General features: G+C 45.8%; 1 protein-coding gene across 3 annotated transcripts in view; it reads right to left on the bottom strand.

Moving 5' to 3' along the window:
- The window catches only part of EFCAB6 (EF-hand calcium binding domain 6), a 306,775-nt gene that overhangs the window by 217,397 nt on the left and 66,353 nt on the right, over window positions 1-23,025 (bottom strand). For all 3 annotated transcript variants that reach the window (XM_010370379.2, XM_010370306.2, XM_010370446.2), the window contains 2 exons: window positions 9,216-9,352; window positions 5,071-5,183 (listed from right to left, as the gene is read on the bottom strand). In XM_010370379.2, coding sequence (XP_010368681.2) covers window positions 5,071-5,183; window positions 9,216-9,352 — 250 coding nt within the window. The remainder of the gene's footprint in view (window positions 1-5,070; window positions 5,184-9,215; window positions 9,353-23,025) is intronic.

The raw sequence follows: 23,025 nt of genomic DNA on the forward strand, positions 1-23,025 counted from the left end.
AGCTCACTGCAAGCTCCGCCTCCTGGGTTCACGCCATTCTCCTGCCTCAGCCTCCCGAGTAGCTGGGACTACAGGCGCCCGCCACCTCGCCCGGCTAGTTTTTTGTATTTTTTAGTAGAGACGGGGTTTCACTGTGTTAGCCAGGATGGTCTCGATCTCCTGACCTTGTGATCCGCCCGCCTCGGCCTCCCAAATTGCTGGGATTACAGGCTTGAGCCACCGCGCCCGGCCGAAAAAAAAAAGTTTTAAAACCCAAACCCTGAGATAAGCTAGATGTTGGAATTAGCAGATAAAAAGTTTAAAGCAGCCAAGTGCAGTGGCTCATGCCTGTAATCCCAGCATTTGGGGAGGCTGAGTGAGGCAGGAGGATCACTTGATGCTAGGAGTTTGAGACCGGCCTGGGCATGATAGTGAGATGCCATCTCTACAAAAAATAATTTTAAAAATTAACCAGGCATAGTGGCATGCCTGTGGTCCTAGCTGCTCATGAGGCTGAGGTGGGAAGATTACCTGAGCCCAGGGGTTTGAGGTTGCAATGAGCTATGATTGCAACACTGCACTCCAGCCTGGGCAACACAGCAAGACTCTGTCTCAAAAAGAAAAAAAAAATTAAGCATTTAAAAGTTCTTAAAACTGTAAAATAACAGTGTTTGAGAATGTAAAAGAAAACATATTTATACTGAGTGAACAGATAGGAAATCTCAGTGGAACAACAGGAGCTGCAGCAATGTATTATGTGTTTATGGTGTATGTAAAAGTACAATGTAGGGCAGCAATATAACAAAGGATAGGAGAGAAGAACTGGGAAAACACTGTTGTAAGGTCCATACACTGCACATGAATCACTATAATAGTACTTAGAGGTAGGTTCTGATTAATCAAAGATGTATATTATAAACCTTATTAGTCTGCTTTGCATTGCTATCAAGGAATACTTGAGACTAGATAATTTATAAAGAAAAGAGGCTCATTTGGCGTATGGTTCTGCAGACTGTACAGGCATGGCACCACCATCTGCTTGGCTTCAAGAAGTAATTTTTTTTCTTTTTAAATTATACTTTAAGTTCTGGGATACATGTGCAAAACATGCAGGTTTGTTACATAGGTATACTGTGCCATGGTGGTTTGGTGCACCCATCAACCCATCATCTAGGTTTTAAGCCCCATATGCATTAGGTATTTCTCCTAATGCTATCCCTCCCCTTGCCCCCCAACCCCATGACAGGCCCTAGTGTATGATGTTCCCCTCCCTATGTCCATGTATTCTCATTGTTCAGCTCCCACTATGAATGAGAACATGTGGTATTTGGTTTTCTGTTCCTGTGTTAGTTTGTTGAGAATCATGATTTCCAACTTCATCCATGTCCCTGCAAAAGACATGAATTCTTTCTTTTTTATGGCCGCATAGTACTCCATGGTGTATATGTGCCACATTTTCTTTATCCAGTCTATCATTGATGGGCATTTAGGTAGTTCCAAGTCTTTGCTATTGCAAATAGTGCTGCAATAAACATATGTGTGCATGTGCCTTTATAGTATAATGATTTATAATCCTTTGAGTATATGCCCATTAATGGGATTGCTGAGTCAAATGGTATGTCTGGTTCTAGATCCTTGAGAAACTGCCACACTGTCTTCCACAATAGCTGAACTAATTTACACTCCCACCAACAGGGAAAAGTGTTCCTATTTCTCCACATCCTCTCCAGCATCTATTGTTTCCTAACTTTTTAATGACTGCCATTCTAACTGGCATGAGATGGTATCTCAATGTGGTTTTGATTTGCATTTCTCTAATGACCAGAGATGTTGAACTTTTTTCATATGTTTGTTGGCTGCATAAATGTCTTCTTTTGAGAAGTGTCTGTTCATATCCTTCACCCACTTTTTGATGGGGTTGGTTTTTTTTTTTTTTTTTTTTTTTTTTTTTTTTTTTTTTTTTTTGTAAATTTGTTTAAGTTCCTTGTAGATTCTGGATATTAGGCCTTTGTCAGATGGATAGATTGCAAAATTGTTCTCCCATTCTGTAGGCTGCCTATTCACTCTGATGATAGTTTCTTTTGCTGTGCAGAAGCTCTTTAGTTTAATTAGATTCCATTTGTCAATTTTGGCTTTTGTTGCAATTGCTTTTGGTGTTTTAGTCATGAAGTCTTTGCCCATGCCTATGTTCTGAATGGTATTGCTTAAGTTTTCTTTCAAGAAGTTTTTCACTGGTGGTGGAAGGTGAACAGGGAGCAAGCACATCACATGTCGAGAGAGGGAGCAAGGCAGAGGGGGGAGGTGCCTGCCTCCTTTAAATACCAGTTCCTGTGTGAACTAACAGAGCAAGAACTCACTCATCACCATGGGGAGGGCACTAAGCTATTCATGAGGAATCTACCCCAATGACACAAATACCTCCCACTGGGTCCAACCTCCAACACTGGGGATCACATTTCTTTCCTTTTTTAAATAGAGACAGGGTCTCGCTAATGTTGCCTAGGCTGGTCCTTGGACTCCTGGCCTCAAGTGATCCTCCTGCCTCAGCCTCCCAAAGTGCTGGGATTACAGGCGTGAGCCACCATGCCTGGCCTGGGGATCACATTTCAACATGAGATTTGGAAGAGACAAATATCCAAACCATATCACCCTAGAACAAGCACCAAAAAATTTGATAATAAATAAAAAGTCAATAGAAGTAAAATGGAATACAAAACACTCAGTTTTTCCAAATTTCATGGAAGAATGCAAACTCTCCAGGAGTGGATAGTGAAGGAAGGAGAGGAACATAATGCACACAAGGCAGAGATCCCACTGTGGAAGAAAACGTCACTTCAGACACAAAATTACTTTACAGAATCTCTCTATAAGAACATGAACTCAGTAAAACGAGAGTTGAATGGCAGATCATAAACCAACAAAATAAGATGGAAAATAATATTGTAGACCTAAAGAAACAACATTAGAGATCCAGTAAATAAATTAGAAACAGCTAAGAATAGGATAGACCTTGGTGAAAATCAAATTACAGGTATAGATAAAAGATCTAAGACGATCACTGTGAATACAGAGGAAAAAGACAAAGAGAATGAAGCACAGAGAGAGAATTTCATAGAGAGGAAAGACAACGACCATCCAACATAAGGACAATCTGCTTCCCTGAAGTTAACAGTCTGGAAAATGAAAGATGTGTTCAAAGATCTATGTCACTAAACATTCTTGGGATAAAGAGAGAATTGAGTTTGCAGATTGAAAATATACTATGATCTAAAAAACAGATGCAGAAGGTACAACACTGAGACATATACCAGTTATGCCACTGACATTCAGGGACGGGCTGGACGCAGTGGCATACGCCTGTAATCTCAGCTCTTTGGGACTGTGTATAGGCAGGAGGATCACTTGAGCCCGGGAGCTTGAGATCAGCCTGGCAACATAGTGAAACCCTGTCTCTACAATTTTTTTAAAAGTTAGCCAGGCATGATGGTGTGTGCCTGTGGCCCCAGTTACTTGGGAGGCTGAGGCCAGAGGATCACTTGAGCCTAAAGTGCTGGAATTGCTCAGGAGGTTGAGGCTGCAGTGAGCTATGACTGTGCCACTGCACTCAAGCCTGGGCAACAGAGTGAGTGAGACCTTGTCAGAAATCAGAAAGAGGAGAGGAGAGGAGAGGAGAGGAGAGGACAGGAGAGGACAGGAGAAGAGAGGGAAGGGAAGGAGGGAAGGAGGGAGTTCCAGGATAAATGACTCTTAGGGCAATCAGCCAGAGAAAGGAAATCATTCATAAGAGAGAAAATGAAGCAGGACTCAGACTTTTCCACAGGCAAACTCAGTACCAGAGGGCAATGGACCAAAGTCTACAACATATTGAAGGGGGAAGATGTGACCTGTGGACATTATATCCAAGATATAGAGCCAGGACGTATTCATCATTTTCTTGAGTGTCATTTAAATGTCTATTCTTCTGATACACTCAAGGAAAAGTAAATTCTTACAGAGAACAGCATCTATATAAACCCATTTTTACAAATGTATTTCTTTCTGCCTAGCTTCTTTCCATATATGTGCCATGGAGAGATGCCAGGAACCCTGTGGACAGTGGTTATTTCTGGGTAGTGGGCTTGGTTCGATTGTTTACTTCAATCTCTTCCTCGTCGCATTGGCACCTGCCTCATGCGGCTGTGGGGGATATAGAGGCGACGCAGGAACAGGCTTTGCACGGCGCCTGGCACAGGAGGCTTCGAAAACTAGAACACTGGAGTCTGCTATACGCAAGCTTGGTGAGTGGAACCAGGCTGAAACCTGAGAATCTGTCATTTTTCAGCTTGCTAGTGAGACGGATCTGAGAATCATAGAAGGTGCTCCATGAATATCTGCTGCTCTGAATTAAGCTGAAACCAGACAACGACAACCCATTTTGAGCGAGCCATTCACAGGCAGTCACTCCTGAAGCACCAGACCACTGAGGGGAAATCTTATTTAAGGCGAGGAAAATGACCAAAGGCTGGGAAGGAAGAGGATACAATGGCATGAGCCATACATTGATCCTTAAAGAACTGGACCCTGCCTCTCTCCAAAGCTACCCAACAGGCCGACAACCCGTTCACACGAGGAAATGTGTCCTGTCGCAAGGTTATGTCTAGTGACCTGGGTTTGCGTGTCTAACATAACTGGAAATTACTCAGCTATCTGCCCTTTTCTGTTAAGATTTTTCCCATCATTAAAGAAAAAAAAAATTGAAAATACAGAAGCAGCAGAACAGGGACATCTCACTTAAGGACAACCTGAGTATTTTGGAATATTTTCCAATCCGCTACAGATATTCCATACACATCTTCTGTGTTATTATTAACTCTTCATGGATATCCTTGTTCCTGGCTATAGATTTTAACCACGTGGCTATATTGTGACTCATTTAGCCTTTTCCTATTCCTTAGGCATTGACGTTATTCTTATAAATAATGATACTATGGCTAGCTTTGTAGATAATGTATTTTCTACATTTGAAAGTATCTCCTCAGGAAAGATTCCAAGGAGGAATTACCATGCCAAAAGATATTGAAATCTTTAGCTATATACTTCAAAAATACTTACCTTGATTTCCAATACAATATCTAAGGTTCAAGTCATTATTTATGCTGAGATTCTTCAAAAACACATTGTAATCTACTGCAGTATCGCTGTGGATGTTGTAGTGCTTCGAAAACCTAAAATACAAATGTTCTTTAGCAATGAGAAATTATGAATCTAAAATGAAGCAAGTTTGTTACTAAGGTATCCTTTACACTCGGGCTGGCATTAATTTTAATGTCTGTTTCTAGCTACAGACGGAATTGAAAAGTAAACCCCAGAAAATGTTACTGTCAGATTTTTGTTTTTAATGCAGCCACTTCGAGATCACTTCTTTAGCCTACAGATGGATGCATTGAGATTACAGTGAGACAGCAAACGTTGCTGGACCTGTTGAGAAATGGCCAGACCTAAGGAGTTTCTCCTTGCTCTGGCAGGAGGGGAGCTGGGGCTCAGTCTGCACAGCAGCCGCCTCTCCACTCCAACAGCAGAAGCAGGTCCCACTTGCCTTTAATAATTGTAGGGAAATGAGTCAGCCAGCACAAAATTTCCATAAACAGGGGAATGGAGAGCTGGGTTGAGGAGCCAGCAGAGATGATCTCGACTGAGCATACCCTTTCTCTAGAGAGAAACTGAGGCCCGCAGATGGCATATGGTTTCAAAACAGGGGGTGGGAGAGGGGGCAAAGTTTCTCTTGAAGCATTCTGGGATTTTTATATGTAACATATAAAATGAGACTTTTTAAAACAACGAACCACTGTCTATCCCTGAAATACACTGATGTACAGAGAGAGAGAGAGAGAGAGATGTTTTGTTTTGTTTGTTTTTGTTTTAGACAGAATCTCGCTCTGTTGCCCAGGCTAGAGTGGGGTGCTGCAATCTCAGCTCACTGCAACCTCCACCTCCCTGTTCAAGTGATTCTCGTGCCTCAGCCTCCCGAGTAGCTGGGATTACAGCCATGCACCACCACGCATGGCTAATTTTTGTATTTTTAGTAGAGACGGGGTTTTGCCATGTTGGCCAGGCTGGTCTCAAACCCCTGGCCTCAAGTGATCTGCTCACCTCAGCTTCCCAAAGTGCTAGAATTATAGGCATGAGCCACTGTGCCCAGCCGAGATAAACTTTTTAAAAAGTTAAGATAAATAGGATGTTTGAATTTTTAAAATAAATTTTCTATTATTCAAGTCTTCCACCTGATAAATGGTTTTCTAGATCATTCCTGTGTTATTACATTTCTAAAAATTGACAGGTTTTAAGTGTTTGGTTATATTCTCTCCATATGTGTTGATTTCTGTAATTATCTAATCTCATACTGCTTTCTAAAAATTTAGTAATTATCACTTAAAGTATTTGTTATTTTTCTGTTTTCTAAATTTAACAAAGAGTAATGTCATGTAGTTATTTCAATGCATACTTTTTCCACTTTGATGACTCTTGCCTATTGTTTTAATAAGATAAGCGATCTCTAGGTGTGATAGCTGCCAGATGTTAGCAGTGAAACTCCCTAAGCAGCTTCATCTTTCATCCATGGTCTCTGTCTTGTGAAAATGAGGTAGTAAGTTTGAGAAACCAGATGGCCCAATTGAGGGGAGAAGGGTATGACTCCAATCAGCTCATAAACCTCTCCAGCATCACCACCTGTAACTGGGTTTCATTCGTCTGCTCAGGCAACAGGCTGAACTGTAGTGATTTGTTTGCTGGTTTTACAAGGCTGCTCATAAATGATTTCACCTATTTCAAACATGCTGGCCTCCAGGGCAGTGGAGAGTAGGCTGGAGGGAGATGGGAAACACAAAACTCAATGGGTTTGGGGATATCCTGATTAAATAGAGGGCTTGGTGGTAACTGTATCTCTGGCCTCTTGTTTTATGTAGGTTGGACAGTAGTCTGCTGCCTAAATGGCACAAGTCATCACAGGGTAAAGGGCATTCATGGAGTCTTTATGATGATGAGATGGTCACTGTGAAATCAGCCCTACTATGTGCAAGCGTGTCACAGGCATGTTATGTACATTACGTTGAGTCTTCACCCCAGCCCTGAGAGGTGGGCTGCTCAGTCCCCATTTTTTTTTTTTTTTTAGATGGAGTCTCGCTCTGTCGCCAGGCTGGAGTGCAGTGGTGCGATCTCAGCTCACTGCAACCTCTGCCTCCCGGGTTCAAGTGATTCTCCTGCCTCAGCCTCCTGAGTGACTGAGACTACAGGTGTGCACCACCATGCCTGGCTAATTTTTGTACTTTTAGTAGAGATAGGGTTTCACCATGTTGGCCAGGATGGTCTCAATCTCTTGACCTCGTGATCCACCTGCCTCAGCATCCCAAAGTGCAGGGATTACAAGCGGGAGCCACTGCACCCGGCCAGTCCCCATTTCTTTAAGAGAAAACTGAGTCTTGACAAGGCTCAGGAGCTACCCTGAGGCCCTAGAACAAGGGAGGAGAGAGCACAAACTTCACCTCCAGCAGCCTGACTTCAAAGCCTGGGCCATTTGTACCACACAAAGAGCCGAACGTTGAAATTAAATAGAAAGCTGTTAGATAAAAGAAAGGATTCAAAAATGCATTGTGTTTCCTGCTCAAAAATAAAAAAGACAAAGTTAATACTGAAGCAGCTTCTCCAGGAAAGAGTATATTCTTGAGCTTCAATAAGAAAAGCATTAAAGCAATTGAAGAAATGGTCTACTTTTGATCTTCTGTGTTTCTAAGTCTAAAGGAAAGCAATTCTATTATGTTCAGTTTCTCAAGCCTTATCATGAAAATAGCATTGTTTTTGAGGCTTAAAAAAATCTCAAATAAAAATTTGTGGAGTTCTTTATTATTCAATACTTATGAGATGGGGAAGCAGACAGTAACATTTTTTATAGATTTACTAGGTTGGAGACTGCAGTGCCAAACACAAGGTTTATTGTCAAATAAAACACTGTTTTGTTTTTTGATTGCCTGTTTTAGAAGAGCGCTGCCTCTGTTCTATAATTGCGTGCACAAAATTATTTAATTTGTTTTGTTTGGATCTTATTCTGGACACTTTCCCAGCCGGAAAAGATGTAAAAATTAAAACATCTATTATATCTTTTATATTCTGAGGTGGGTTATAAAGAGGAAAAAAAAGAAAAATACATTCAAAAGAGTAGGAGATGCCATTTTTTAAAGTCTGCCTGCTTTTCAGGCCCTGCAGCATCAGTAACATGTCACATGCCCTCTAGACTTCCTTGCCTCAGGGGCAAATTCTTCCTCTCTGCTTCTAGCAGCAGCCACACTATCTTTATGAGATACAAGGAGCTACCGGGACCCATTTTCATAGCAACTTAGAACACCAGTGCAATGCGAAAAGCTTGGGCTCCGGGTGAAATGAGGCTTGGTGCTTTTGTTAATGGTCTGGTGGGTATTTAGGAAAGTGTTTGGGAAAAAGCACGAAGAGGGAAAGGACCTCTCGGCTGGATACTGTAGAAATTAAGCTAGACATGGGCCCATCTTCCAGTGGCTTTCACTCAAAACTCAAATAGCCACAGAAGCCAAACATTTGGCTTCTTCTGAATGATGTGGAGTTTATAGACGGCTCAAAAAAATGCCCGTGCAGGCTTGTGTGTGCTGCCCTTGGAGTCAGGAGCAGGTGGTGGTGGCGTTCAAATGCCATGAAGCAGCTAAATGTTCTGCTGTTCATCATCCTCCTGCCCCACACCCCTGCGCCTCAGCAACAACAGTCCTCAAAGGAAAATTAAGTCTCCGTGATCGTATCAGGATGCAGAGCCAACGGGGAGCACAGCAACAACGTGTGAATCCTGAAATTTGTCATTCTTCTCCTAACCCCAGGCTTTGAGTAAAAATCAACAGTGAACTAGAAATATGTGGGATGGGGGGCGGGCACAGTGCCAAGTGGGGAAAGAGACAATTGGTGATGGATTACTCCAATAACCTGGATGTGTTCAAAGCTGCAGGCCAGAGGACGGACCCGAGGGTGCTTCAGGAATGAAAACCATTAGCTCTCATTTTTGAGAATGCATGGGGAGCTTTAGGAACATGAGAGAATGTCCAGTGAGTGCCTCTTTGAGAAATAAGGTGTGTGTGTGAGGTGGGGGGGACGAGAGATGGATGGAGCCAATGAACCCAACAGGTCTCATTTTGAAATTGGTTAAAAGTTCTACTGAGCAATCTCTCACCGTGCCTTCATTTGCTTACTTTTCGTATTCCTCGTCTCTTAACTTCAAACAGAAGGTCTCCAGAACCCTTCTTAGCTCCTGCGGTTGAACCAGTCCAGTCTTGTTAACATCAATGAGCTGAAAGGCTTTCAGAACACTCTTAATGTTTTTGAAAACCTATGTATAAAAAGTGATTTAGGAAAAGTCAAAAGATCTAGTGTTAGAAACCAAATGGCAATAAAAATGTGAAAGGTTTTTTTAATACTTTTTATAAAATAAAATGTTTTCAAAGACTCACAGTGGTGGGCACTGCAAAAATGACATGTCTACGGAAAAAAGAACACTTTGCATTTATTGAATGTTTTCAAGGCAATTTTCTCTGTAAATGGTCTTAGTAATTTAAAAAAAAAATCTCTTTCTGATGTAAAGCAATAAGTCTCATACACAATTCATTCCCTTTTAGGGCCGTATGAAAAAATCTTTTTTGTTAATTGATACTTAAAAACTACAGTTCTGGCATGGCTGGACTTGTACAATTTTTATTTTTCACAGCCATATGCAAACTATTTTTACTAGGAGCTGGAAAATATGACTGTATATTTCAACCCCTCTAAATTTTTTAAAGATATCACAGAAAAGTTTTGCAGAGACTTCTCCAAACTCAGCAAATGATATTTAGTGGGTGCACAGATGCACATGGCATTAGGATAGACCCTGTGGATCCACAGGGAACACCCAGTATATTTATTGGGTGCACAGATGCACATGGCATTAGGATAGACCCTGTGGATCTGCAGGGAACATCCAGTTGTGCTCTTGGCCTTAAACTACTTACATTCAAAGGAAAGAAGCACAGAGCTGTGTGATGGAAGCCTTTCAACCCCTCTGAAGGAGGTACTATTTCCCCAATGTTAGATATGGAAACTGACTGCTCCCTGCTCACACTCCACATCTTGTTATTACCAAGGACTGCTGATTCTGCACAATCCAACCCCACGCTGCGGCTGCCCACCCCCCATCTTTCCAGTTCACTCCCTTGGGTGCCCAGAGCTCACAGCCTTGACCCACTGGGTCCTCCCCTGGGCTCCTGCCTCCCTCCACACTCCTCCACGCCTCTCAGCCTCACTTCCTTCCTAACCCTCCCATCAACACCTTCGCCGCTTGGCATATATGCTTGACTCCCTCCTCCCCTCTACCCCCTCCTACTCTCTTGGTGAGACCCTAACCGGGGGTAAACCCAACTCGCCACCTCTTCCAAACCCATCCAAATGGCCTGACATGGCTGGAGAGAAACACACCACGAGCACCTCCCTGGCTCTCCTAACTCGAGACCATTAACTCCACCAGGACGGGTGCTGTGTGGTAATCCCACCAGGACGGGTGCTGCATGGTAATCCACCCCATACATCATCACTCTCACACACACATCCACAGATACATGCAGACGCACCATCACTCACACACACATATATTCATACACACACATACACCTGTGCATATACTCACATACACACCATCACTCACACACATATATTCACACAGATACTCAAATGCACACACACCATCACACACATATATTCATACATATACATGCCTGTGCATATACTCACACACACCATCACTCATACACATATATTCACACACACACATACATGCACTGATACATGCACACACACCATCACTCATACACACATATATTCATACACACACACACCTGTGCATATACTCACACACCATCACTCACACATATTCTCACACACATGCACAGATACAGGCACACACATCACTCACACACACATATATTCATACACACACACAACTGTGCATATACTCACACACACTCACACCATCACTCACACACATATATTCGCACATATATTCACACACACATGCACACTCACACACCTGCATATACTCACACATTCACACCATCACACAAATATTTACACACACACATACATGCAGATACATGCATACACACCATCGCTCACACACACATATATTCACACACCTGTGCATATATTCACATTCACACCATCACTCACACACATATATCACACACACCTGCATATACTCTCACACACACAGGCATATACTCACGCACTCACACCATCACTCACACACATATATTCACTCACACATGTACATATACACACACACCTGCATATACTCACACATACACCGTCACTCACACACATATATTCACATACACCTGCATATACTCACACGCTCACACCATCAATCACATACACATATATTCACACACACATGCATGTACTCATACGCACACACCTGCATATACTCACACACACATTCACACACATATGCACATATAATCTCACACACACTCACATACACCATCACTCACATATATACTCACACTCACACCACCACTCTCACACATATATTCACACACACCTGTGCATATACTCACATGCACACACACTTGTACATATAATCACATACACACCATCACTCACACACACATACACATACTCCATCCACACAGCCATTCCCACCTTCTACACTCTCCTAACCTCCAACTTCTCCTCCTGCCTCCTGCTTTACTGATAACCTTACCTCTTATTTAACAGAGAAAACAGAAACAACTAAAGGACAGCATTCCCATTCCCCGCACCCACTTGCAGCTGGCCTGCTCCATCCCCAGATGAGACAGGTGCCTCCTGTCCTGTTGTAAGGGATCAAGGGATGAACCTCCATGATCCTACCTATGGCCTGGCGGCGCCACGTGACGCACATGACCCTGACCCTGTCCCCAGGCGAGGAAGTGCTCCTGCCCGTCCTACTCCCTCTCAGGTCCCCCCATGAAGATGAGCGGCTTCACAAACAGAACCTCCCTCCTTGCCTCACCTATTCCTCCAGTCACCCATTCCCTTGGGCTGAAATTCCCTCAAGATTATCTCCAATGCGTCCCCCTCTCTTAAAACCTCTCCAATCACTTTTGTCCACACGACTGCACAAACAGTGTTCTTGTCAGTGTGACCAAAGACTTCCACCTTGTCAAACCCAAGGGCCACTTCTCAGTCCTCATCTTGCTGTCCCAGCAGCCGCCTTTGGCACAGCTGCTTGGCCCTTCTTCCTTGAGGCACTTTTGCTGCTTAGCTTCTAGAGCCAATGCTCTCTCTCCTTCTCCTCCAGCCTTCTTGGAGTCTCCTTCTCAGTCTCCCTTGCCAGCTCCTCCTCCTCTTCCCATCTCCAAGCCTGCAGCATTTTAGTACTCAGTCCTCAGCCCTCTCTGCTTCTCTGACCACACTAACTTCTTGGTGGTTCACTCCTGTGGCTTCAATGTCCCACTGATGACTCCCACATGTCTGTCTTGAGCCCTGGACTCTTCTCAGAGCCCAGCTTAGAATATTCAACTGCCCATTTGACGTCCACCTTGAGACTCTAACAGACATCTCAGGTTTACCAAACCCAAGCTGCTCTACCCGCAGTCTCCTATCCCAATAAATGGCAAATCCATCCTACTGGGTTCCTTTTTGCTCACATCCCATATCCAGTCTACCAGGAGAGCCCATCAGCCCCTCCCTCCAGATTGAATAAGACTGAATAAGAATTCAATCATGTCTTACCACCCCACCCCGCTTCCCCCTACACCCCAGGCTAGTGCAAGCCTCCTGCTTGGTCCTCCAGCCTCCACACTTGACTCCACGAAGCAGCCAAGGAGTTTATATTTAAATGTGAGTCTGAGCATACCTTCCACGGCCAAAGCCCCCCAGGGCTCCCACTCCACTCACTGTGACCCACCAGGCCACACTCGACTGGCTCCTGGCCACCCCCTGGCCATGTCTCCCTCCACCTGTCCCCCACCTGCTGCTTTCTGGCCGCACCAGATTCTGCTGCTCCCCATGACTGCTCGGCCCCTCCCGCCTCAAGGCGCTGGTGCTTACTGCTCCTTGTGCCTGGAATATTCTTCCCCCAATACTCACTGGCTCACTCCCTGGGTTCATTCAGGTCTTGGCCCAGAAAGGCCCTCCCTAATCGCCATGCAAATTAGGACTCCTCACCCCCAATCCTCTTATCTTTTCTCCAAACCCTTCTTCAACTGGCATCACCTCCTTTTGTCTTTATGGTCTGTCTCCCCTTCTGAGAGCAAGGGTTGTTCATGGCCCCAGCTCTAGGACAGCACCTGGCACAGTGTGGACACTCAGTGAGTATCTGTCGGAATGAATGAATCTGTCTCCTCTTCACCTGCCTGGAAAAGAGCCACGCTCTGCGGAAGCCTTGTGTTATGTCTGCAACTGCCTCCTCAGTCGACTGGCCCAAGCATTCAGGACCAATCCTGAGTGCAGTCATGATGACATTCAGTGTCAATGTCATGATTACAATAACATGATCTTCGCACAAACACGAACTGAACAGATGTCTGTTATGTGCAGAGCCCCGTGCTTAACTCTATACCAGCCTCCTGACTAGAGAACAGCTTACAACCAAAGAACATTGGCTAACATGGCCTCAGTATCCAAAACCGGGAATACTGAGTGCAGCCTAGAGGGAAAGGCACAGACAGTCGAGAGGGAAAGGCACCAGCAGAAGCAAAACCGGCTCTGGTGCCTCTGTCCTCCACTCCACCACTCTGCCTAAAAGAGGGAGCCTCAGCCACTGACAGCTCCTGCTCTCATGGTCAGATAAAAATCTCAGCACTTTGTCTGCTGCCAAAGCCAGATTCACCTCCTTTGGTAAAATGGAGGGCATGAGGCGATGCGCTTTTTTAAAACCCCAGAGCAACCCATATGGATCTCCAGCGTGAGCACTGGGAAGCGGCAACCTGGCAGCGAGCTCACACCCACCAGAGCGACGTCTCCAAGGCTCTTATCATTTGTCAGACTGAAGTTTGGCAAGGGCTGAAGAATTGAGCTGCAGATGGTAAGGCTTATCAAAGGCAACAAAGTTAGGGCCGTGGTGTCCAAGACTTGTCCCACACAGGGGAGGAGAGAAGACAAAAGTAAGAAGAAGGAATAAAATGGCTAAGCTAAGGCCCCCGACAATAGTGACTGTGCACCCCCGCCCCCGCCACCCGCCCAACCACGGTCTCCGGGCTCCAGCCATGCTGAATGACTTTGAATTCGCAAGGGTATTAGGGCTCGTCTCACCCGCTGTGAGCTCCTATTTATAGATGGTCTGACCCCTGCTTTATCCGCCCCTTCTCACTCTGCCTCGGTTGTGGGGCCTCCTCCTCCTTTCTTACACCAAGCTTCTTTACACCTTCTCCTTTCTTGCACCAAGCTTGCTCACGCCTCCCTCCCTGCCTTCGTTCAGGTCTCCATCCCACGCCGCCACTGAGCCCTTCCTCACTCGCCTATTCGAAAGCGCACCTTCATCCTCTGCTGGCCACTTGCTTCATTTTTCTTCTTAGCATTCATCAACACCTGGACCATTTCCTATTTATTTCTGTAGCTGTTTATTGTCTTTCTTCCTCTATTGAAATGTAAATTCCACAAAGCAGGAAGTTGGTTTTGTTTGCTGCCATATCTTCAGGGCTCGGAATAGTGCCCGGACGCAGCGGATGCCCATAAGTACGTGTGCAGAGTGGATTTGTGTGCCACGTCTGCGGCCCTTCCCTGCCCTGCCACTGTCCACTCTGGGGTGGGATTCGGTATCTTCTCTTCTGGCTTTCCTAATTATCCCTCCATCCAGCCAGGGATGGAACCCTGACTTCCACCCTGCCATCTTGGTTTATTTCTGCCTGCACTTGGTAACTAGCTCCTTCCCCTGGGGGCAGGGAGGCCTGGCCCCTGCTCACCTGTCATTCCATTCTACCCTTAAAATCCCCAGCGCCTGGTGGGAGGAGTGCTCAGAAAGCCAAATCCACCGAGAGAGGGAAAAACCGCTGCACCGATAACAAAAGGGGGAAGGTCCCTGCTTCTTGCAGCCTCGCTCCAAACCAGCATGCCTCTCAGAAAAGAACATCTTGCCCCAAGTGTCACCTGACGTCATTACCCATGGAGACCTAACTACCTTCATTCCAGGTGCGGCAAACTACTGCCCACCACCTGATTTCGTACACCTGCAAGCTAAGAATGGTTTTAACATTTTTAAATGGTTGAAAAAAAAAATCAAAAGAAGGCTAATATTTCATGACACGCGAAAGTTATGTGAATTTCAAATTTCAGTATCCACAAATAAATTGTATTGGCACATAGCCACACCCACTCATTTACATACCATCTAGGGACTGCTTTCCCCTCCAAGGGCTGAGTGAAATAGCTGGGAAGATATATACTCCTGAGCCCTTTATGGAAAAAGTTCACTGACCCATATTCCACTCCCCCACCCTACACACCGCCCTCGCTTACTTACATCTGAGTACGTGAGGAAGTTTCAGGGGAGTTCTTTGGGCACAAACATGAGGAAAAGCACTGAAGATTTTAAAAGGAAACCAAAGCAACAGCTAACTATGCCTTAAATTAAAGGCTCAGAGCCAGGAAATGGGCCTGTGTGGTCCCAGAGAGTCTCGTCTCAACCCTCTTGCCCCTCTCCTGGCCAGAGACCTGGTCCCAGCCCCACCTTGCGCAGCCCCCGCCGAGCCTGGCGCTGATTCCAGCCTGGCTCCCTGAGCCCTGCTAGGGGCCATATGCTAGCCTTGTGCCTGAGCAGGTGCTGCCCTCCCGGCACCCCCACTGCACCCCGGCCCTTCCACTGTGCCCCGGCCCCCACCGCAGCACTGCAGAGCCTGGGAGCAGGATAGTATCTGACCCTCTAGGTGTCCTTAGAGCCAGGTCTGGGTAGCCGCTCAGACCTTGGCATGATGGCTGAAGCAAGTGATCTAGGGGACGACCATGAGACTAAACCCACTGGCCTCTTCTGCCTGGAGAGCAAGGCTGGGGATGGCGAGACAGAAAGCTCTGAATTTCCAAAGTGCGGCTGCATAAGCCAAACCCGTTACCTAACATTTAAAGCAAGGAAATGAAGCCCCAAGTCACATAGGAGTGAAGTAAAAGGAGGAAGTGATCACTAAAAATAAAAATAATAAATTTTTGTAAAAAGTAATAGCAAGACTTAAAATATTCAATTAAAAAGATTTAGGTGAACTGACGAAGGGCAGAATTACAAATGTTACTACAAGAAGCAGAGACTGTCTGACCTTTAAGATGAAAGCCAGGGAGGGGAGAAAATAAGCCCTCTCCCAGGCAGGGCGGTCTGCCCCACTGAAAGGCACATAACTGCTCTGGGCTGGAGCGACCCCCACTGGACAATCCCAGTGTATCAAATCGCCTCTCTGCCTCCTTCCTCTCCACAAGCAACCTGAAGGGCAGAATGATGTAGTGACTAGTCACAGGCTCTGAAATGAGGCTTCGAATCCCAGCTCTGCACCTGTTATTCAGGTAACCTAGGGAAAGCGGCCTGATTCCTCTAACTTCAGCTTCGTTGCCTGTGAAATGAGAACGAATAAGGATATAGGTGTGTGGTGTGTGCTTAAGATGAAAGGAGCTCATGTGTGCAGGTGCTTCACACATGGAACACGTTCAATAGATGGTGGCGAAATGAGAATTGCTGATTGGGATCAAAGGCCGAGGATAGAGTTCCAAATAACCACACACCCATGTCGGGGAATATTAAGTGGCCGAACCAGCATTACTCTCCCCAACCCCAGTCCCTCCTTCACCCCTCACCCTCCACAGCACCATTGCCCAGACTAACATAACAGAAGCCTAGAGATGGAGAAAGGTCTTGAATAGGCAGGAGTCCAGAGCCAAGACCAGGGCCTGGATCAGTGAATAACTGTTAAGTGGATGGATGGATGGATGGATGGATGGGTGGGTGGATGAATGGATGGATGACGAATGGATGGGAAAGATGGGTGAATGGATGGGTGGGTGGATGATGGACAGATAGGTAAATGGATGAATGGATGAAGGGATAAATGATGAATGAATGAATGGAAGGGTTATGGATGGATGGATGAATGGACACATGATGAATGAATAGATGGATGGGTTATGGACAGATGGATGGGTGGGTGGATGATGGACAGATGGGTAGATGGATGAATGAATGGATGATGAATGAATGGATGGAAGGGCTATGGACAGTTGGATGGGTAGATGGATGGGTAGATGGATGATGACGGATGGATGGGTAGATGGATGGGTAGGTGGGTGGGTAGGTGGGGAGACTGCAAGCCAAGACAATCCTTGTAGAGACAGGACAGGAACCTGCAAAAAGGGTAGACAGGCATCTCATTTTCCAGTGGATTCAGTGATCTGCTCTGCACCTACCTGGGAAGAGGAACTGAGACTCAGACAGAGACAGCAGAGCAGGGCAGAAGCAGCAGATGAAAGCAGCCTGAACACCTGTTGTTGGTATGGACGGGACTTGTGAATTTCCCATAGGTTCAGAGGACACCACGAAAGGTAGAAAGCTTGAGCTGTCCTGTTCCCAAGGGACTGCTCATCAGGGAAGGGGACCCAAGCAACCAAAGGAAGTGAGCTGGACCACCAGGAGTGGGGGCTGAGGTGGTCCAGAGGGGGCTAAGTCAGGGTCGATCTTCCTCAACAGGAAACCATGAAGTTCAGAGGCCCCCAAAGCACTGTCCTAATTACTCCCCATGGGCCCTATCGGAGAGCTTCCCAGAGAGGACCAGGTAAGGGAGAGACAGACATGCTCTCCTTCTCCAGTCCTCATCACAGACCCCATGATCTGGGGAAGACAGGAAGCAGAAAGAGGGAGGGAGGTACAGCCAGTGAGCAGGCCCTATCCACTCCAGGGCCCTCAGGTTGGGAGGACCCGAGAAGGGCATGCTGAACCCACACTTGAGGTTTAAACTGAACTCGCCTGCACTGGACCTGTTTAGACCTAAATGTGACCAGAGAGCCACCAGATCTGCCGAAGATACTCCTATGGGATGAGAGAGGGAGATTCAGCAGTGTCTGTTGGAGAAAACTGAGAGCTAAGAAATCAAACTGCTTCATATTTGTACCCCACTGAGTTCAGATGGTTCCATAAACTGCTAACCATGGATGCTATTATTACTCCAGAGTTCTTTGTTTAAAATTCTTTTTATAGCACTTTGAGCTCCAGGAAGGAAAACTGTGAACTCAAATAAATCTGACCACCCAGGCTTTAAAGAAGATGAGAAAAGGCCGAATATTTCCTCTCTGAAGCCCAGAATTCCCACTCGGCCTGGAAAACAATCCCTCTGGAGGCCTGGCGCGATGTGGCCCTTCCCGGAGGCAGGCCAGGCTTCTTCAGGCCAGAGTATAACCTGCAGACGAACTTAAGCCTTCTACAATTTCATTCTTATTGGCTTCCGTGTAGCTGTTTTCTGTGCAGCTCCTCACTCGGAGCCACTTTGTCTCACCTGGCTTCTAAGAGAATGGGTCAGGAACCGCATCCCACCCGCCTGCCTGTAGACTGAGCCCCAAGGGGAGGGGGCTTCGGGCACCCCCACGTCTTGGCTCGGCAGCAAGCGGAAGAGTTCAGCACCCACGGCTGTCAGTCTGGCACCTTTCTGTCTCCACCACTAAATTCATTTTAAATTTAAGAAGTACAGATTTGAAATGAAACCATGAAAAAGGATTTCTCTTACAATAAACACATCAATGCTCATTTTCCTTATTATTCTACTTTTGGCTATTTTGTATAAAATCTTTAATTAAAGTTTTTCTTTGAAATTGTCATTATCAACCCAGAAGAAAGGAAGGGGAAAAAGAACAACACAGCTGTGCAGATATGAAGCACTATTCAGGACTAAATGAACTGGAACGAAATAAGTAGCTTGACTGTTATGTTCTTAGTTTTGGCTCTGTATTCTCAATAGCACAGTCTAACTTGTCACTTTATATCGATTCCATCTGTTTACACTCTGCAGAGTATTGGCTTCCTACCGTGAACATTTCCTATTTACCAGCTGGTAGAGATGCGCCAAACCAGATAGGAAAAAATTAGACTACATTCAGAACCTCATAAACACAAACTTCCAATCCAGGGACGAGCGGGAAGGGGGGGCCGGGCATCGCTCACCTTTCACAAAAGCCTCGCCTCCCTACCTCTGGGCTGATGCTCTCACTGCTCTGGCAATTGCCCTCACAGGCCAAGGACTATGAATTTCTTTACTGAATATATGCACACCCTGCCTTTACCAAAAATCGAACAAGCTTACCTAAAAAGATACCCAAATAAGACCCACAAAAATGGAGAAAAGAAAAGACCCCGAAAAAATGAGCTAAAGAAACCTAAAAGTCATAGTTGACACAATGAAGCAAAACTCTGGTTTGGGGTCTCCTTGCAGCCAAGGTGAAGAGGGAAACTTGTGCTTATATAAAGGCGACAGGCCACGTGAACCTTTCCCCACATTCGATTTTTCATTTTTAAAATGCTTACCTGTAATGTATAGCTTACAGACTTCTATTAAGAAACTCTAGCTACGCATTGAACTTACGACACAGCTATAAAAGGTGCCCCATCTATATACCGAGGGACTTCTGAGGGTGCCAGGCTGGGTGTGGTGGCTCATGCCTATAGCCCCAGCATTGTGGGAGGCTAAGGCAGGAGGATTGCTTGAGGCTAGCAGTTCAAGACTAGCCTGGGCAATGTAGTAAGATCCCATCTCTATAAAAAATTAAAATTTTAAATTTAAAAAAGCATTGCTGATCTATAAGAAATGTTTCCTTTCTTTCATTTCTTTCTTACCCACCCCACACTCATAGGATGGGTGTTCCACCTCAACTGCCACAGGCCAAGAATCTTGGGGCCCCATAAAAGCCCCAGCCGGCCTCAGCTCACTCATAGGACAGAGCTGCACACCAGCAGGGGCAAGCCTGGAAGATCAGGAGCCACCATCCTGACCCAGCATCCTGCTGCTTGTCTGGACCTCACGGGAGAGGATGCTGCTTTGAGAAAGACAAACCGAAGAAGACTGTTTGGGTTATGTGGAAAGCTTCCCAGGCTGGGCCAACGCTGGGTACTGCCATGTGGCTATAGCACTTTGCCAAGAGCCTAGCCAGCCACAGACCACCTCACCTAAGAACTAGATCAGAATCACATTTTACAGTAGAAAAAGACCTTGTCTGTCATCTCCCTCAGCATTTCCCAAAATGACGTTCCTCCAAGTGCAAGTTCTGGATCTAGAGCTAAACAAATAAATGCACAGAAAGGCTGACTGCAGCAACATTCAATAGATTTCTATACAGCAGCCTCCTCTGAGCCTTCACTGTGCTAACGTACGTTGTGAATCCTCAAGGACTAGGGGAACAGCACTGGAGAAGCTGGGGCCAGCTCTAAGGGACCAAGTCAGCAGGACCTAGTGGTTAACTGTACGTAGAGGGTGAGGGAAAGGAAAGTCCAAGTGGCGGCCAGTTTCTGCCTTGGTGACTCGAGTGGATGAGATCCAGAATGTGGAATATGTTGCAGGTTTGGGAAGGAAGACTGTTAGTTAACTCAGTGCACGCTCAGCTGGGAGTGCCTGCATCCTCCCCGTTCACCCCCGTAGACATCTTTCCTCCTGGCAAATTGATCCAGTTGTTGGGAGAACACCCACCCTGTGCCTCCTGCCTGCCTTCTTCTGTTCATTCATGAATTCCTAACTTAATGAGCCCCTGGTATGTACACACCCTTCCTCTAAGGTCTAGTTCAAACCAATCACCCTCCTTGGGAACCTCCCCAGTAGCCAGTACGGGTGACTTCCTCTTACAAAGTCTTGGAGAGTTTACTGTCCATGTCTTTCAGCTGTCAGTATGAGCAATTTATATTGCTTTATTCCCTAACTCCTCTTGATCTAGGTGCTATACCACCCAATAAACACATTTTTAAACCATCATAACGTGTTGCGTATGCTTGTGTTCCCAAGGTGATTTTAAGTTTCCAGAGGACAAGAATCAGGCTTTAGTCTTCTCTGTATCCCCAATAACCACATGGTGTCCCCACAACCCCAGTAGGTGCTCAACAAATGCAGATGATGGTAAGAGGTTGACCGATGACTTCCAAGCCTGAAAACAGGTACCCCGACTTCAGTTGCATTCCCAGCAAATGTACCCACGACGCTGCTGACAGCACTCTCCTAAATACATCAAAACCCTCTTATCAGAAACCTTCAATCATCCTCCTCCTGACCCATGCCTAAGGGTTAAAACCTGGCCTTCACATGCGTCTTTTCCTCCAGTCTACCTTTTGAAACTCGTCTGTCCCAACTTGCCTTGAGAAATGTAACTCGACAGAATAGCCGCAGGGCTTGTCTCCTTGTGGTGCTCTGGCCACATCCACACTTCCCTCTCCCCATGTCCTTTTCCTTTGCCAGGTTGCCATTCTGAAAACTACCCCACATCTCTTCCCCCACCCCATCCTCAACGTGCATTGCAAGTCTATCTATGGTCCAAACCCAAGCTCCAATATCACCTTCCTCACCCAATTGTTCCTGGCTATTCCAAGGAATATGAACTTTTCTACAAAACTTTCTTTATTCATACAGTAATTATTTACTGAGAGCATATCAGGTGCCAGGAACTGTTCAAGGCACCAAAGTTACAGCAGTGGACAGGAGAGAAAAGGTGCCTGCTCCCACAGAACACAGATCCCAGTCATAAACAAGTAAACAAACAACATTTCAGAATGTTCTACGTGTTATGGAAAATGTAGTTTTAGATAGGGTAGTCAAAAACATCTCACTGGAGAGCTGTCTAGTGCAGAGCTCTGAAAGCTGGGGCGTTTAACTGAAGTTTACTCGATGCACAAGCAAAAGACATGGGCATGTTCACCAGAGAAGGCTCTGGCTTATGTTTTGAACGGATAACTCTGGCTGTCATGTGGAATGCAGATTGTAAGGGGCAAGAGAGGCAATGGGAAACCTAGCTAAGGGGTCACTGACAAAGCACAGGCCAGCGACGATGGTGGTTTAGGCTATAATGATGGCAGTGGGGATGGATCAGAAGTGTCCAGGTTTGGGATCTAGTTCAGGATAGAGCAGACAGAACTTGCTGATGGCCTGGATATGGGAGGGGCACTTGTAAGGGACAGGTGATCAAGACCGGTCCTTGGTTTCTGCTTGAATGAATGACGAGTGGTAGAACCATTTACTGACCTGGGAGGAAGGCTTATCTGGGTGGGGCAGGAGGACAGTCAAGAGTTACGTTTTTGTCTGCGGACACTGGTGAGTCTGGGGCCTCACAAGGAGATTGTAAATGTGGGCACCCTCAGCATATAGCCCTCTTATCCTTCCCTGAGTAGCTTTCAATCCTAGAGCAGTGATCCCTAACCTTCTTGGCTATCTTCCACAAAACCTCTAGTTTTGTAGAAGATAACTTTTCCATGGACCAGGGGAGAGGGGGTATGGTTTCAGGATGAAACTGTTCCACCTCCGATCATCAGACACTAGTTAGATGATTCTCATAAGGAGCGTGCAACGTAGATCCTTGCATGCACAGTTCACAACAGGGTTCGCACTCCTGTGAGAATCTAACGCCGCTGCTGATCTGACAGGAGGCGGAGCTCAGGCGGTGATGCTCATTTGCCCACCACTCACCTCCTGCTGTGCAGTCTGGTTCCCAACATGCCACCAACCAGTACAAGTCTGCAGCCTGGGGGATGGGGACTGCCACCCTAGACGATTGCAAGCCATCTTTCAACTTTCCACGTAAGAACTCATATGTTTTATGTCCTCTAAATACAAACTCCTAATTTTGTTGAGTAACTTCTACGGGCCCAGCACTATGGTGAGTTCATGTCATATTTATTCTCACACAGAATCCCAACAACACCGGGAAAACCTTGCAATATTGTTCACCCAGTTCACAGATGGGGAAAGTCTCGAAAGAGGCAAGACTAGCTTGCTGAGGATCACTCAGAGAGTCTCTGTTGCTGTTCAAATGCACGCTTGGGTTTGCTAAGGCCAGAGC

The sequence above is a fragment of the Rhinopithecus roxellana genome, chromosome 13 (assembly GCF_007565055.1).
Source record: "Rhinopithecus roxellana isolate Shanxi Qingling chromosome 13, ASM756505v1, whole genome shotgun sequence".
Classification (NCBI taxonomy): domain Eukaryota; kingdom Metazoa; phylum Chordata; class Mammalia; order Primates; family Cercopithecidae; genus Rhinopithecus; species Rhinopithecus roxellana.